Source organism: Sapajus apella, unplaced genomic scaffold, assembly GCF_009761245.1.
Source record: "Sapajus apella isolate SASKATOON/1434 unplaced genomic scaffold, GSC_monkey_1.0 scaffold42, whole genome shotgun sequence".
In the NCBI taxonomy this organism is placed as follows: Eukaryota; Metazoa; Chordata; class Mammalia; order Primates; family Cebidae; genus Sapajus; species Sapajus apella.
In genome coordinates, this window is record NW_022436982.1 from 15,231,426 (window position 1) to 15,249,359 (window position 17,934).

A 17,934-nucleotide genomic window follows, 5' to 3' on the forward strand; every position below is an offset into this window, starting at 1 on the left:
TTAGCATAGCTCTAGATTGAAAAGACAGGTGTTTATGTATCAAATAAACACAGAGACAAAGTAATATACTCATTAAGCTTAGGTTTCATTATGACTAAAAAAAGAGGATTTCAGGAAAAAAAGGCATAAGTCAAAGAAATGACCTTAAATATAAATCTTTAGAGATTTAGAGTTTTTCTAACACATTCTTTCTTGAATCACTATAAATAATGAATTAATGTGTCTATTTCTTTAGGCAGAAACCACCTTACATCAGCAATAGTTAAATATACAGTTTAAAGAATATAGTATCATGACAGCAACATAAAACCGATGGAAAGTACTGGCCAATTAATTCCTGTCTTCCTCACCCCGTCCCAAATCCTTACTGATATTCTATGTAGAATGACTCATCTTTAGGACCATGTCTGTTTTGTTCAACACAGCATAGCCAATACCTAGCACAGCACCTGAGATAGAGCAGACTCTCAATGAAGATGCATTTTTGTACTGAGGGAGGGAAGAAAGCTAGCACTTCTTGGAGACCTGCTACATGCAAGATCCCACATGAAGTTATTTTCACACATATATCACCAAATTATCCACATTTTTTATTAATAGGGAATCAAGGTAAATGAGTCTTATTGGTCTGACACAACTCTAGGGAAGAGCCATCCTTTACGGATCTTAGTTCTCTGTTCTTGCAAGTCATCCTGATATATACAAGCCAACAATGGTCCTTGAGTTTTAACTCAAGATTGTTTTGCAGCAGCTTCATTTGATCCTTGGTTCCTTCTGCATGTGATATTTCAACATTTCAATCCCTTTCTACCAAAGCCAGCATGATGGCTGTTATTTAAAGATCCTTAAGGGGCCCACACGGTATAATAGCAGGAGAATGAACTCAATAGAAGAACAGACTCAAAGGAAACAGCAGCAGATTCCAGTATCTGGATCCTATGTACTAGGTGTTCCTGGTAAATATGACTCAAATCTCTTTACAGACATTTATATTTTAAATTAAATTATCTGTAAAATGAAAGGGCTGGAATAGGCAATTAATTCATTTATTCAAATAACAAACTGACACTGAATATGTTATCTATATCAAACTCTTTGTCTGGTTCTAGAGATACAAAGATAACCAGGACAAAATAAAACCAAACTCCTGCCTTCAAAGAGATCCCAGTGAACGGAGGTCACATTCTACATGCATCAAAGATTCCCTTTAATTCTAAAATGCTATGAATCTATGGGCTGGGAACTTAAATGCCAATTAACTTCATAACAATAATTTCAAAGCATGTTTGTTATCTCAGACCAGCTACAAGCCCCAAATAAAAACTAAAAGTGTGTGGTATATCAGGAAAATTACATTAGGTCTCAGTGACAAATGGTTATAACAAGTAGAATAAAAGAACCAGCTAGTTCTGAAAACGTTCCCTCCAAATCTCACTTAAGCACACCTGAACAGTAGGAGTTCTTATTGTTTCCATTACTCTTTTTCATTTCTGGTTCTATTCATGAAGTACAATATTCTAACAATACTCTTACAGACTTCAAATGGTGACTGAGATTACAGACAGCAAAGGAGGCCGAGAAATCAGACACCCTACCATGTCTTACTATGGAAGCAAAGTGAGGTATATTTATTTTATTGGACAGTTTGAATTTATTATAGGTTGCTCACAATTTCCTGTCTCTTTTCTTTAGTGCTCTTGGAATTTATGTCAGGATGTCTTAGGTTATCACACTCTTTCATCCCAACATTTATGCCAACAAACTGAATTGACTTAGAGAAAGTCCCTGGACAAAAATTGAAGAGGAAAATACCCAAAGCTTTAGTTGGAGAATGGCAGAAGCTTTGGAAAAAAATCTGAAAAAGCAATGAAGATGAAAATGGAAACTCCGTGAAAATTAATGTAGTGTAGAATTGGCAAACACACCACTTATTTCTTTAAACAAATAGAAGAAAGAACCCGCTTATGAGGTGCACCCAAATAATTCACAGGTGGTGAAACTATTAGAGTCCAGCAATTTCTTGCCTCAGAAGTGGAATAAATCTCCTGTATTATAAATTGCATATGCTCATGCACGTGATTTTTCTGCCGTCCCCTTTATTCCAACTGTCCCCCTTTTGATGCACAAAGTCATTGTGGTCTCATTGTAATTCATTTATTTTAATATAAGAACTTTAAGTATAATTCTAATGAGGATGGGAGATGCAACCTCATACAGTAATTGCACTGACAGAAAGGTACTTCCAAATAGAGTATGTTTGTTTTTTGCATGGATTTTGGTTGTTGCAAAGAAAGTACTATGTAGTAGAAACTATATACAGATTGTAATCTGGCAGCAGATTCTCCAGTGATAGTGGGGCAGATGAAAACTCTCTAGATATTGGTCACACATAATGGCAATTCTCACAAAGAGAACAATTTATCTTGAGAGTAGTTTTTTCCTAAAGAATACTAACTAATAAATTGTTCCAGTGTGTTGTTACACAAACTGATATTATGAACTAATGAAACAGTAAAAGCAACTTAAAAATAGTAAAAAATAACAGTAAAAATATCAATAGTGACTGATAATTTGAAAATAACATGTTCATAATCTATGGGAAGCCATGATTTACATTTACACAGGGATAAAAGGGTTAAACAAACACTGCCTAAGCAGGTGTAGAGAGTTATTTACAAGATGAACCAGCTTATGGGGAAATTGAAAATAATAATGCCCATCACAGAACTGTTGCCTACATAAGAGTTTTTTGAAAAATAATAATAAAAAAAAAAACCTCTTGATGACAACATGTCTAACACATACCAAGCTCTTCACTGTAGAGATTGTATCTTACTCTCTCATGAAGCCTTCATCTGCCTCCACTGGAACCTGGTACTACCCAGGGATAGACAGTTGGTGATAGAGAAATGATTTTCACATGAATGAGAGTAATCACTTGAATTGTTATAGTACTTGAGAGTTTCTGGAACCCCTTGACATCTAATGGCGCCTTTGCCTATTGCAGCATCCTGGAGAGTTGGGTGCACTGGGCAGTAAAGCATGGATGAGCAGACAGAAGCTGAAGGGAATTATGTGAACGGGCCATGGTCATGGAGCTGGAATCAGTGCTGCTGCCCAGATAGTTCCATTCTGAAACCACTGTTCTTTTTTTTTTTTTTTTTTTTCCAGAGGGAGTTTTGCTCTTGTTGTCCAGGTGGCTAGAGTGCAATGGCACGATCTTGGCTAACTGCAACCTCCACCTCCTGGGTTAAAGCAATTCTCCTGTCTCAGCCCCCTGAGAAGCTGGAATTACAGGTGCCCTCCACCAGGCCCAGCCAATATTTGTATTTTTTAGTAGAGATGGGGTTTTATCATGTTGGCCAGGCTGGTCTTGAACTCCTGACCTCAGGGGATTCACACTCCTTGGCCGCCCAAAGTGCTGGGATTATAGGCATGAGCCACCACACCTGACCTAAACCAAAGTTCTTTCATGACACTCAGACACCTCTAAGCAAAATGTGTTGAAACGTGATTGAGACTAGGTATATTCAAGAAGTATGTTTTACTTTATAAACCACTGTACAAAACATTGGTTTTCTTTGCCTTTGGGAGACTGTTCCCCTCTCTGTGAATTGCTCACTCTGATTTTCTGACATTCTGTCCTTGGAGCAGCTTCAGTGTTGCACCCTGGTTTCAGCTCTCAGTGTCTTTTTCTGTTATCTTTGCCTTCGCCTGGGATCTGTGTGGTTCTGTGTCCTTGGTCTCACTGTTTGATCCCACTCCGCCCCAGGAGATTCCAACTGTTGCACCACAGCCTTGCCTCTTTGGTTTTCCGTCCTCATTTTCTACCACTCCCTCTCCCACTTCTGGATTCTATGTTTGAAAAATGGACCCATTTTCCTATTCTCCCTGTAGTACTGACACATACCCCCAACTACTTATCACACTTTAGGTATGCAGTAAATTGCAAACCACAAAAATTAAACCACCATTAGGATGATGTGGCATCTTGTTAGTTCTCTTTTCCCATATAATAAATGGAAAATGGTATTAGTACTTACTTATGAGTAAGTGCCGGCATGCATAGCATCGAAATTTGAAGCATATGTTATTTCTTAAAATTTTTCAATATAACAAACAACACCTTTCCCCAAATTTCAGGGTTTTGACACAACAAAGTTTATTTCTTGCTCATAGTTAAAGGAATGTTCACAGTTGACTATGAGAGTGGTGCTGAGGGGCTGTGCTCCATGCAGTCATTCAGGAATCTAGACTTTCATTTGGTGGCTTTGTCATTCCTTAGAGTCATGAAGTTTCCTACTGGATTCTCTGTATCCAGCAGGCAGGTAAAGAGAGAGTGTTTGCTGCCTGGTGGATCACACAGAGCTGAGGGGTCAGGCCAAAAAGTGCCATATATTACTTCTAATTATTTTTCACTGTTGAGAACTCAATTACATAGCACCATCCAGTCACAGAGCAGGCTGGAAAATACAGTTTATCACTGTGCCCAGTAGTAAGAAGAAATGGGTTTTAGTGAATCCATAGCATTGTCTCTGCTAACATGAGAGTTTATTATAAGTACATTCAAGTTTTATAAAACTGTGACTAATGTAAATATCATTTTCTTCCTGAGGACAAGGAAAAATCTTTGAAAACTAAATGGATTAAAAATATATGACGCATGCAAAATGATTCATTCTAATTAACAAGAGCAAAAGGGGTTGTTGTTTAATTGTTGTTCAGTGTGTGGCTGTGTATATTTAAGAGGCAGAGAAAGGGATACAGAATATATACCTCTTTTGCATTTATTAGGGTTGTTGACTTGGTCTTACCCAAACCAGAAATAGTGAAACGCTTCACATGTAAAATGAATGCTGACATTGTTCCTTTCTACTTGTACTTTTCCCTGTTTTCACCTTTTCTTGCCAAGTCATTCTTATTTTTCCATTTATTTATTCATTCAACAACATTTATTGAGATCGAATTACCAGGCATTCTGAAAGAGGCAGGAGGAACAAGGCAGTCCTTCTGCTGTCCCCCACAGCTTTGTGGGGCAGACAGAAGTATAAGATAAGTAGGAGACGGGCAATGGCACAGATAATTGCAAAGTAGCCCAAGAACTACAAAAATTACAAATAAAATATTTTAGAGATTAGAATGAATTATTTATGCCTTCTGACAAGCAGTTACTAAGTGCTGACATTACACATAGCTATATATGGGTAGAATTTGGGGTGGGGCTATATGAACACAGAAATTACAGTATGTCTCCTAATAAAGGTTACAGTTACTTCATGAGATAAAATATATTTCTATAATCAAAACAAAGAGCACTTGTGAATGTGTTCTTCAAAAGTGTTCTTTATAGCAAAACATTTAAATGGATTTATAAATACTGAGTTCCTTGGGAAATACAATAAACAAAAAGCCCAAGGTCACTGTTGGCTGCAGATTTCAGCCATTGGGCATCTTCTTGAAGTGGCCAGAAAACTTTTAACTAACTGCCCTCCGCGCTGGGTGCTCCAGTTAACAGAGTCCCTGAGAGGCAAAACAGAACAGTTAAGCTTTATTCAATGTAGGTTTTAATCTTGGAGTTCGGGAATTGGGGAGATTTAGTCATTTATTTTTGAGCTCATGGAAAGAAGGGGTTGATAGCAACAGCTTACCCCAGTTAGCAGGCAGGCTCCCCACACAGCTGTGCTGGCCTATTTCAATTAGGATCCTTTAGGACTTACATCACCTCTGGTATGCCAGTCCTAAGCCACTCATGAGCCAGCACTGCCAATCAAGCCAAAATTCAACCACATGGTATGGTTTTTATGATGTAGACAGAAAATGACATGCACTTGTCTCATTCTGGTAAAAACACAAAGTTTGAAGCCAGCTCTCTACAAGAAGAAAATTAGTAACAACGACAAGACTGTAAAACTTGATTTACACACATTTTCCTGTGATTATCTCAACACACTTAGCCAGTGGGTTATTCATGGTGATTCAAGGAATGCTCTCACTCAAGAAACGGCTCTGGTCCTCATGTTATGAAGAGGTCACTTCTGGGTCACTCTACTCATGAGGCCACAAAAACAGCAGAATATGCTTACTGAGAGGAGGGCACAATTAAACTTATGTAGTTGGACCTGAGAGGGTGTCATTCCTGGAAACTGAAAGATACATGAATTAAAAGCAGGGGTGTCACTTGACCAAAGAAGCAGAACTACACATATGAATTTAGGAATCACTGATCATGTGAAGAACTAACCCTCCGATAGTCTCTGGAAGTCATTTTTTCTCTTAATTTGGTTCACAAACTGTATCTACACGATACTCTACAAGGTGCTTCGGGAAAAGCAGAAATTCATAGGACGCTATATTTTTCCTGGAAGAGTTTAAAATTATATTCTGATTAAGCCATAATAAATGGGAGAACCAAAACACCAGACCATGTCTCATACTAATATAATCCCCAAGCAAAATGCAGCCCAAATAAACTAAGTTAAAAAAAAAATGAGTGACTTGTATAGGTTAATCACACTTTACCGATAAAAACTGCAAATGCTAACTGTAATTTTGTTAGTAGGACACAAGAATAAACTTTGTGCAGCGACTAAGTTTCAGTAACAGCCTGCCCCATGGTGTGCCAGAGGACTGCTTTCCAATTTATTTATACATAATAGCAAAGGGGCATCAACAGGTATTAATACATACAAATATCCAAACACATACATGCATTTATTTATTCATTCTCTTTGTCTCTCAAAAGGCTTCAATATCCATACACTTTTTCAAGGAAAAACTTTCCGGGGTAACAGGATTCTTCTGTAGTTCACTAGTGACCACTATTGGACATTCATCTTCCCTCAACTTATATGAAGCGACAGAACTGGTGTATGTGAAAATAATGATGGTAGTCAGAAGGCGGTCCTGAACACACGGAAACACTAAAAACAGGAGCTTGAGAAGACAAAAACGTAGCTGGCCACATCTAGACAAAAAACTTCACAAAAACATGAAGAAAGTGTTTTTTAAATTTTAAATGTTTCACTGTGTTCTGTCGATCTATGTGAAGGGTCTTCAAGCTTGATTTAAAGGCAATCTAGGCATGGGGATAAGAAACTGATGTAGAATGAGCAATTACAGAAAAGTGCCTATGCATGCACATGAACACTCACGGACACGCATGCTGCTGGAACGGGCCACACTCTGCTGTAAATAACGGACTTAACATTCATTCCACAAGCTAATGGTGCTTCTTCCCATCCAAGATAGATCCACTTAGATAATAGTGGAAGAGGGTGCCAGAGGACTGAAGGGAATGGGCTATTGTGTTTGACTAGTTGCCATGTATAAATTAGTACAGAGACGAAAAAGAAATTCAACAGAAAAACACATGTACTTTATTATAATTCCTAGTGTTACTCTTGCAACCCTCACAATAGCAGGCGAAAGAGCTTAAAACTACTTAAAAGAAAGAAAAGGCAAATGCAAATTTGATCAAATGCCTTTCTGACAAGAAGTGATTTGACTTCAAGTATAGATGGACACATATGTCAATGGCCGGTCATGGTTTTTTCCACATTCTTTTTGAGCTTAACAATTGGAACAAAAGAGGGGAAATAAAAATAGGAGAGCAGGATGGGAGGATTGGGAAAGTGGCATTATGTAGCTTAATTTCGCCTGAATATCAAATGAAATCTCCTGATCAGTACTTCTGTCCTATTGTGTCCAGAATATAAGAGAAATCTATGATATATGCTCTGTGCATGAAAATATGGGTGGTAACCTAAAACAGATTCAAGACACAGGAAGCCCATTCTCTCAGAAACACGTTCCAAGGGAAAGCATTTTGACAGAATGGAGGCTGAACAACCTTCAATATTTGTACACACTCAAGAATCAAATCATGCTACAGATGATTCAGCTGTCAATGAAATGAAGTCTATTTTGGTAAGGTAGAAACTGGACTAGCCACTAACTAGACAGGATGTTTTCCAATTAAGTTACAGACCTTTAGAAATTGCCCAAAATAAGCCCAAAAGTAGACAGAATCCTTGCAATGTGTAAAAGAAAAAAAAAAAAAAAGAATGACAACTATAGGAAAAACAAGCCCCTCTATTCAATTTCTCTATTAAGCTTGAAGGTTAAGCTGATGATTCCACACTTCTAGTTCTAAGCCAGGTACAGAGTAGGCTAAAGGTCACCTTCTCTTAAGCCAATAACTAAATTTTGGCTACCATGTTAAAGGGGCAGTTAATGAGGAAGTCTAACAAGTGCTCATGAGATAGTACATATCTTTAATGATTAAGATGCTGCAAAAAGCCTAAATATCTGCAATGAAGAATACAGGCCAAACTGTACCCCTGCTTTCATTATTGCTAAATATTTACAACCACCATCCAAAGCAAACATGTTGTATTCTTTCCATTATTTGACCTTTGGGTTCAAACATAAGCTTATTTTATTATCTGCAAAATGGGTTTAAAAATATCTTATTTGTGCGATTATTGTAAGGATTCATTGTAATGATTTTCAAAGAACTAGGCTAGTGTTTGGCACGTTCAGACACAAAATACACGACAGCTATTATTAATGCTGTTATTGCTTTGCAAAGGGATTTATATAAACACCAGTCAGTTCTTTCTTTTGTAACAAAACTCCCAGATTTCCAATTCATTTAAATGCAGGCATAAAACAAACCTAGGTTTGTTTTTACTTTATCTTCATAATATAATTATTGTAATTTAAACATGATAGATTTTAAGTCCTTCTGAAATAAGGATATACTCCTTTTCATTCCAGGTAAGTCAAATTATATGTTCAAATACATATATGAATATTCAAGATATCAGAGAGGGATATAATGCATTTACCAAATGGATAGCAAAACAATCTATTCCTGAATGGGAAAGTTTTACTCAAGTATAATGAGATCATACTTCCATATGAAAATATGAAAAAAATCTAATGTGTACTGGTAATTTGCTTTATGATGTAATTTAATGGGAAAATAACACACACTTAAAAAAAATCACAAAGAAGGAAAGATGAGACAAACTAATGGTGTATACAAGTAACACATCCCATATGGAAAAAATGAGACACCTTTCATAAATCGCTTGCTCCACAAGTCATAAAGCATACCTAAACATTCTGTTCTTTATATTTTTCAGAATAGCTAAAACTTACAGTCCATTCATGCTTAAAATGTGGTTTGCCTTTAAATTTCTATGAAAAATTAAAAATATATTTCTATATTTATAGCACTTGCACTGCAGCATTATAATTTCTTAGCTACCCTGATGCAAATCCTTAAGAAGTGGGAATATATAAAATATTTAATCTCTTTCTGATTACTCTATGTGATGAATCTTCCTGGAGTTTGAGTTTTTCAATTTGTACCAAATGGCTTGCCTCCCTGCTTCAAAATTACCGTGCAGATCAGATTTGTCATAATCTAATCAGAACAAAACATTCTTTCCCCATCAAGGAATCAATGCAACCTATACATTTGCTACATTTTTACCTGGTTCTCTTCTTGCCTTGTTACCATCTGAGGAAGCTCTGGCATGTTATAAATGTGACAGGGAAAGCTACAATCACATTTGTTTGGATCAGTGTGTGCAAATTTTGGAATCAAACCTTCAGATGAGGCTTACTAAGCTGCCTGCCCAGAACACTCTGGTTTAAAAAAATGTGCATTGCTATTAATATTTTGAGTGTAGATTTATTTTGGACAGTCAATGTTCATTTTCTGCCCATAAAACCAAGTATGAGTCACAACGGAACATTTACTTTGAGTCAAAAAATGCAATGTGTACTGATGTTCAAGAGCAGAGCATCTTATCACTACGACTGTGGTAATCAGCCATACCAAAAGTCATCTTTTTTTTTTCTTTTTTAAAAGTAAATTTGAGATCAAAGACCATAATCCTCAATTCATAAATCCTAGCATTAACTTCTATCCATAAATGACTTGCGGTAATTATGAGCTATAATCTGGGTTGGCTGCAAAGAGGCTCTCATTCCCCTCTTCACCTGGTTCTGTAGTACATGTGCATAGAGGGAAAATAATTCATAAAAGGCAGCACGGGAAAGCTCCGCAAAGCCCATCCTTCAAAAAATTCCAGGAACACCACAGTGAGTGAGTTTGATTTCAGGATGACTGTTATCCAAATTCCAAGCATACACACCACCATGTAGACAGTCCTGAGCTCCCAAACTCCATGCAGTATATCCCAAAGTTCATGTCTCAGTATCAGTGTTACTATATAGCAGTAACCAATTCCAGAAAGTCTTGCGGACTTTATCTTGCTTGGAAGGTTGGGGTTAAAAGTTCTGGAAGGAGTTTTCTCTTTGTAATAGTGTAAATCATTTTAGCTGGAGTTTTAACATAAAGACACACACACACACACCCCCCACACACACCCCAGCACCCAGACTCAGTGGCAATAGCAATGTATTGAAATGAAAAGGCATTTACCAGGAGCAGGAAAGCCAGAAAGAGGAGCAGTGTGCCAGGAGTTGCCCGACGGCAGCATTCCATGCTTGGATCCTTGCCGGAATCCGAATCGGACACTGAATAAGCTGCTAAGTGCTCCTCTGCCTGCTGTCACATCCAGTACTGGTGCTAACACTCCAGTCCTGCCTATCAGCTTCCATCAGCCCCGCTCACATTTCCTGACCGAGGGGTGGGTGGGTGGATGGGTGGGGGGTAAGCTGAATGGAATCTCTCTCGGAGCAGGCAGCCAGCCAATCAGGCTCCTGCTAATCAGACATGCTGAATAACAAAGCCAGGGGGACAGAGAAAGTGTAACAGTGCGAGCAAAAAAGGGGAAAAAGGACGAAAAAGAAAGGCGAGCGAGCAGCACAGCGAGAAGGGAAATGCAAAAAAATGCAAAAGATGCAGAATTGCAAAAGATGAAGCCAAGCACTGTGCTTACCATGGACCTGGTTAGTTCTTTGTGAGATGCATTTCTATTTGCCATTTGCCTGTGCTGATGTCTGTTGCTTTGTAAAGTACAGTAGCTCCCTGTGACTGTGTATTGTTCCATTCAGGAGAGAAATTTAATCCCTGTCAATATATAACATATACCATAAAGGGAAAGAACCATAGACAAAAACCAACTTAATGTGCCCTGTAAACGTGTTCTGTACAACTGTTTTATTTCTCCTCCAGAAAGTTCCTCTTTACTTTCTCTCTTGACTTGGAAAAGAAATACGCTATACATTTTCTGAAGGTTCCTCCCTAAGCCTGAAGAGTGGCATAAGTTATTTTGTGTTATTAAAGACTTAATTTGGAAACAACAACAAAGCAAGTTGCTTCTTTATAAAGTGACAATTTAAGGCATTTAAGATTTACTAATTCTAAAGGCACAATTAAAAATTTAGATCCCCCTCTTTAAAAAGAAACCCTCAACAAAGACCCCAAGATGAGTGGGGCTGAAATTTGGGGTGGAGGAGCAGCCCGATTTTGATGCACTGCCAACTCTCAACTATCTGCTTTAGCCACAGGAGAGAAAGAAAGCATGAATTAAATCCTCAGTTAATCCCCAAACTTTCTTTTAACCAAGTTTCGGCTTCCTCCGCACCTCACCCACATCCTTTATCAGAGCTGCTATAGGGCAGAAAAGGCTGAACTGAGTTTTACCTCATTTTTCCATCCACTATTGCAAGAGGGTTGGACAGGATGACCTTGGAGGCCAGTCCAGCCCTGAAGGAAGAGCTAATGAGCAGTGAAATGACGACAAGGCCGGCAACAGCAACGAGAAGGTCAGGAAGCTTCTGAAGCTGCTTAATCCACCAGCAAGCGAGATTTGACTCTACCAGAGGAAGGTTTTATTACAGTTTTAGAAAAGTGTCAAGTGTCAAACAAGGATGTATTTCCCCTTATCTACAAAGGAAATCATTGAGTTTTGAAAGAACAAAATAGAAGCCTTGGCCTTACATTGCCATAGGTGTGTCACCAGGATGTTTTCCCTTTACAGATCTCCTGATAGATCAGAAATATATGCCGTGGAGGTACAAGGCATTTAGAATTAATGTTCTTTCCTTTCGTTATTAAAAAAATACTGACAAGAGGTATGAAACTCACAGATATGGAGAACCCGATCAAACCATAATGGGCATGTGAATACAGGCAGGTCTGCCTATATATATACCTGCTGTGGCTGCTTTTCAAAAAGGTGAAGAAAAGCAGGTTGTTCAACTTCAGATTACCTACTTCGTATGGTATACCAATTAAAGAGAGAGAAACTTTAAAAATCCTATTTTCAAGCTGTTAGGAAAGTCAAGGTCATACAAAGATTCACCTTTGTTCTTAGTCCTAAGTATGTGGACCTAGAAAAATGGATAGTACAAATCCATAACAAAGAGGGCCTATTCTTGAAATATGCTTTTCCCTTTCAGAAAGATTAGTTTTACAAATCTCTCAAAAACTAGCTAATGCTGTAAGCTAAAGAGTATTCAAAGTAGATATAAAAATGCTTAACTGTCTCTCCACTATTGTTTTTATCTGAAATCCTCATCACATTAAAGAAAGGTGATTGATTGAAATAAACTTTCATTCATAAAGCTACATTACATGTGTCTCTCTGTTACACACCAGAGCTTTCTGCTAAAGGATTTATTTTTTTCCCTCCTATCACAGTCATTAACTGAAGAGTTTCAACTAGTTCTATTAATGGAACATTTTACCTAATACCACCTCCTCCCTCTTCACACATAAACCCTGCTCATTAAGCATATCCAAAGGGAAGAACAGGTAATGGGAGAAGGAATAGTAGCACCAATGCTAATGACAAGATTCTATTTGTAGAGAAATAGAAAAAAAAAAAATCGGCACGGTCAGAAAATAACTGGTAACCACTTATATGCTAGACAAGATTCCTTTCTGCTTTGCAAATAAATACTGCTTAGGTATTTTGAGTCAGAAATGTCTGCCCTGGAGTTTTGATGGGCATGGTAATGTATAGCAAAGATGGTCACCTCAGTGAAGTCGCCGGATAATACACCATTTTAAAGTCAAGGCCTCAATCATCTACTGAATGCCTGGAGGATGCCCACCACACTGTTTCATGCTTCTGATTCCTCACAGCATTTTCTTTCTTGTTGGGAATACCCAGAGAAAGGAGGAAAAGCAATTGCACATCCAGAGTTACACAGTGCGGGGGAAATTACAAATTTACTATCACTTCAGCAAAAGGACAACAAAATCAAGTCGGGTTAAGGTGATGGGGGAAAGTTTTGGTAATGAGCTAATTTTGATAATGGCCAAAATTTATGTGCTATTTTTATGGCTTACAAAATGACTATACATCTACAATCTCATTTGACCTTTATGACTACTTTTAAAAATAAAGTAATCACCCCCATTTTATATACATGGAAACTGAGGCTCAAAAAAGTTAACTGACTAGACTGATGCCTCACTGGCTAGAACTGGCCATTGAGCCACGGTTCACCGACTCTAAATCCACCCTCATCTCATTTTCATATAGAGGCATTTATATCTATATATGATGTGTACACACACATATATTCAGATGTTGGCAGTGATGTGGTTGAAGGGGGATGTTTCTAGGAACAGGAGAGCAGCAGATGTAGGCTACCAGGGTTTACTATGGGTATATGTTACCTGACCATGGAAAGTATCTTATTTTAGCCTCCAGCTTCTATGGCTCTCAACTTTCTCATTTCTAAAACTTTTTCAGCACCTAGGAAAAATAACATAAACTTGAGGCAGTCTAGATCCATACAAATGGCAGCTGGAGAAAGGCCCTTTATGGCATCTGAGCAGGGCGTTGGCCGAGTTCCTTTTTTCCTCTTCAGGTATCTAAATTAAAGCCGTCTGCAAGTGTGTGAGCAGAAGCACTAGCAGAAGCCACGGCAGCCGAATAATACTGGCTACTGGCTTCATGCACAACGTATTAGGTGAAATGAAAGCAGAGGCAAGAGAGAGAGTGTCAGGGCTGTCTGAAGCGTCATTCCAAACGGTATGGATTTAACAATACTTAATTTAAAAAACACCAGCTTGGACAGAAGCAAGCTGTTAACATTCAGTATGCTTTATGGCAGGAAAGAGTGAGCTAAACTTTCGGTATTTCTCTCCCTGGGGAGAATTCGTTACAAGTCTTGCTCTGGAGCCACCTGTCTCTTTCTTCAGGTTGAGCCTCTTTGCTTGGCTCTTCAGCTGCAGAAACCAGTGTATAGAGGACACAGGGTCTCCTGGAAAGAACTCAGGGCTGGGAGGATTTCAAGAGCTGGGCAAGGCCTAATCTCCCCTCTTTAAGGAGGTGGTTATGGCAGCATCTGAGCCTTGTTTTCCTCACAGGGATGCAGTGAAGTTCAATTTCCCTGGCTAATTCTGAAAAATAAAGTAAGGGTGAACAAGATAAAAATATAGGAAGCAGACTGCTATTCTCAAGGGAAGAACTGGAACGTGAGCATTACTCTGCAACTTGCCAACTCACCTAGAATCCATTTAACACCAAAGCCATTAGAGCATTCATTGTAGTTTTCAAATCACCTTTCACACATGATCTAATGTGATATGAACAGAAACTCTAGGACGTAGAGAGTGATTATTATCCCAAATCTGCAGATACGAAATCAGTGCTCTTACATAGAAAGTAGGTTCAGCAAAGTTATTAGCAGGCAGGAAATTTGGGACTCTATCAAAGGCTGTTTGACTTTCCCCAGGACTGCCATCTGAGATGTTGACAGAGGAAAATAGCTACGTATTGAGAGTCTTTCATGTGTAGGTGCTTTTCTAAATATTTTGTATTTATTATTTCATGTGGTCCTTAACAACAACTCTATGGGTTAGGTATATTTATTAACCTCATATAGGTGTTTTTAATGGTGGATTAGCAGCCAGCTTCATCCCAACCATGCCTGAAGTCCAGAAACATTTCCTAGACTCCCTTGCAGCTAGGGTACTGGATGGAATTGAGATCTGGCCACTCTGAAGTACTACACAGATTTGGAAGGAGAAAGTAAGGCAGAGGCTACTACACTTTGCTCTCTCTGCTTGTAAAAATGGCTACAGAGCAATAAGGTTTTTCTTGTAACTATGCTAACCAGTCACTATTTTTGCAGGTGTCAAGAGGCAGGCATGGGATATGCATTTATTAGCTGAATCAGGGAAGGTGGGCGTGGCTCCTGCAGCTCTTGATATTTCATTCAGCTTTTCCATTCAGCAGATGACTTCCTGGCTATGGAAGAGGCAGCTAACACATCACTCCCACGGTGATGTGTTTCTATAAAGCAGCACTGGAATCTTCAGAAAGCTCAAATTAGAGTCTTTTTCTTTGGTAATTCAAATGTGTGTTATTTAACATCCGGTAACATATCACTTTCTGCTTAAATTAGCAAGAATAAACTCTGTTCTTTGCAACAGAGTCCTGACTGATATATCCCCTCTAACAGAGAGCACTGAGGCATACAGAGGTAAAGAACTTGCCCAAATTGTATTTTCAGAAAGGGCAAAGATCTGAACCCAAGCAATCTGTGTTCATAACCATGAAGCTATACTGCCTCTTAGTAGAGCAAAAGGCCATGAGAATTCAGATAAGGGACATGTCATTGCATATTTAAGGACTCAGTGAGGAGTTTGGTAGAGGAAAATGGAAATTGAAAAAGGCTTTGAGATGTACACAGACATTTAGGTGATGAAAATAAACTAGGGAAAGGCTTTACAGCTGCAGAGAACAGAGTAAGCAGAGAGAAAGTAGAAAAGGTAAGACTCCTGCTTTTACTCAGTCTGATTCACTACTGCAGGTTGTCTAATGGGCAAAAATTATGATTTTAGATTCTTTGTCCCACGGTCTTCCTCTCTTTCCCTGCAAAGTGTCTAGCATGGCATGTTACTTATGTGACGAACTCAACAATTGTAAAATTTGATCTGATTCATCTCCAGCTGACTGAAGCCCCAAGGGCCTCAGCTTATGGTTCTTCCTCTAAGGCTTCATTCAGGGCTTCTCATACTGTAGGTGCTTGATTAAAATCTCTGACCCCAGACAGTAGCAGAAAGGAATTCTGGAGGCTGTTTGGTATCATGGAAAGAACTCAGTTTTTGGAGCCAGACAGTTCAAATCTTAGCTATTGCATTTATTACTTGAAGGATTTTAAGGAAATAAATTGCTGAAACTTTAAGCTTAGGGTTTGTTTTGTTTGCTTGCTTGCTCTGTTTTAAGCTTTTGAACAATGAGAGTTATGTTCACCACCACTGGGCAGTTTTGGGCAGTAGAGTGAGAGGTCTGTAGAGTGTCCAGCTCAGAGCCTGACACAAGTAGGAGGCTTGTATTGATATAGTACAACTGATTTATTATATAAATATGTATGTAAGTATATAAGAAGTTGTATTGGTACAATACAACTGATTTCTTATATAAATTATATAAACATATATAATATACTTATATAATTTATATACTTACATATATAAGTATATAAGAACTTACCCAATAGCTACTTATATACTTATATATATTATATAAGTATATATAATTTATATAATATATATTATAATATATAATTATATTATATAGTACATATAATTAATATGTATAATTTATATAAGTATAAATTATATAAATTATATAAGTATATAAGAATTTATCCAGTAATTACTTATATACTTATATAATATATATAATGATTTATATAATAAATCATTATATAAGTTATAATTATATATAAATTATTTATTATATAAATTATATATATTATATAAGTGTATATAAGTATATAAATAGCTACTGGACATGTCTCTCAATTTTTCTGCATTTGAAAGTTCTAATGAAACTCTGGGAAAAATATTATAATAATTTAGATTCAAATTCCAAGACACTTGCCCCCAAAACAAAACAAAATAGAACAGAACTTGTAGCAGAGCACTGAGCTGACCAGGAGGGTAGACTTGTTCACCACCCTCAAACCTGTGGTCCTTGTTCTTCTTTGTTCTACACTGCTGAATTTATGGCACAGATCTCAGAGGTTACTGAATTACATTCAACAAACACCTACCGAGCACCTACTGTATGCAATGCACAATGCTACAGAGAATCCTGGCAATGAATAAACTGTCTTTTGTAGCCTTTCTGACATAGAGAAAATTATCGTTTTAATTGTTGAGGTTTGAATTATGGTTGTAATATTCATACAGTAAACCCAAGTGTAATACATAAATCCAAGGCCCCTGATTCCTAGTTCAGTTCTATTTCCATGACATCATCCTCCACAGATAAAACAATTATACCAGAGCCAGACAATAAGGTGAAGAGCTGTTAACAGATTTATAGACAATATAGAGAGAGTGGGATTGAAATACAAAAGCCAAATTCCTCAGCCTGGCATTCAAGGACCTCGCTGATCTGCTTCCAGTCCCAGGATAACAGAGAGCCATGTTCCAGCTAGATTGAAATACCTGATATTACCCAAATATTCCAATCCCTTTGGTTACTGTATATTTGTTCGTCTTGTCCCTTCTGCCTGGAAGGTCCATCCTCCTATCTCTGCCTTGCTAAAATCTATATATTTTACTCTTTAAGACATAGCTCAAATGTCTGCTCCTCCACAAAGCCTTCTCCTAACTGTGGTTTTTAAAAAACTTTTTCCTCTTGCTCATTTATTTGCTGAAATATTAACTTTTTCAATATATTTGAATATTTTCTTTATATATCATAGATATTAGACATCCTTTTATTGGAAAATGTCTTCTTTATTATTAACATTATTAGTTTTACTAGTTTTTTTATTGTGCAGAAGTTTTAAACCTGTCAAAGAGTTACTGATCATTTTCATTTCTGATTTCTTCCAATGTTTCAAGCTTTAAGAATTATTTTTCTCTGTGGTAGCAAATGTTTTTCTGTTGTTTTAATTTGGCATTTAATACTTGTTTAACCAATCTAAATAGCAAATAAAAATAGCTCCTTTTTCTGTACCTTCACAAAATGG

At 37.6% G+C, this 17,934-nt stretch overlaps 1 protein-coding gene across 1 annotated transcript in view; it reads right to left on the reverse strand.

Annotated features, from left to right (window-relative positions):
- ADAMTSL1 (ADAMTS like 1) overlaps positions 1–16,288 on the reverse strand; it is a 423,754-nt gene extending 407,466 nt beyond the window's left edge. The window contains 1 exon segment of the mRNA XM_032300230.1: positions 10,460–16,288. Within this exon segment, the coding sequence (XP_032156121.1) occupies positions 10,460–10,522 (63 nt within the window). The 5' untranslated portion in view covers positions 10,523–16,288.
- Between the last annotated feature and the right edge of the window lie 1,646 nt (positions 16,289–17,934).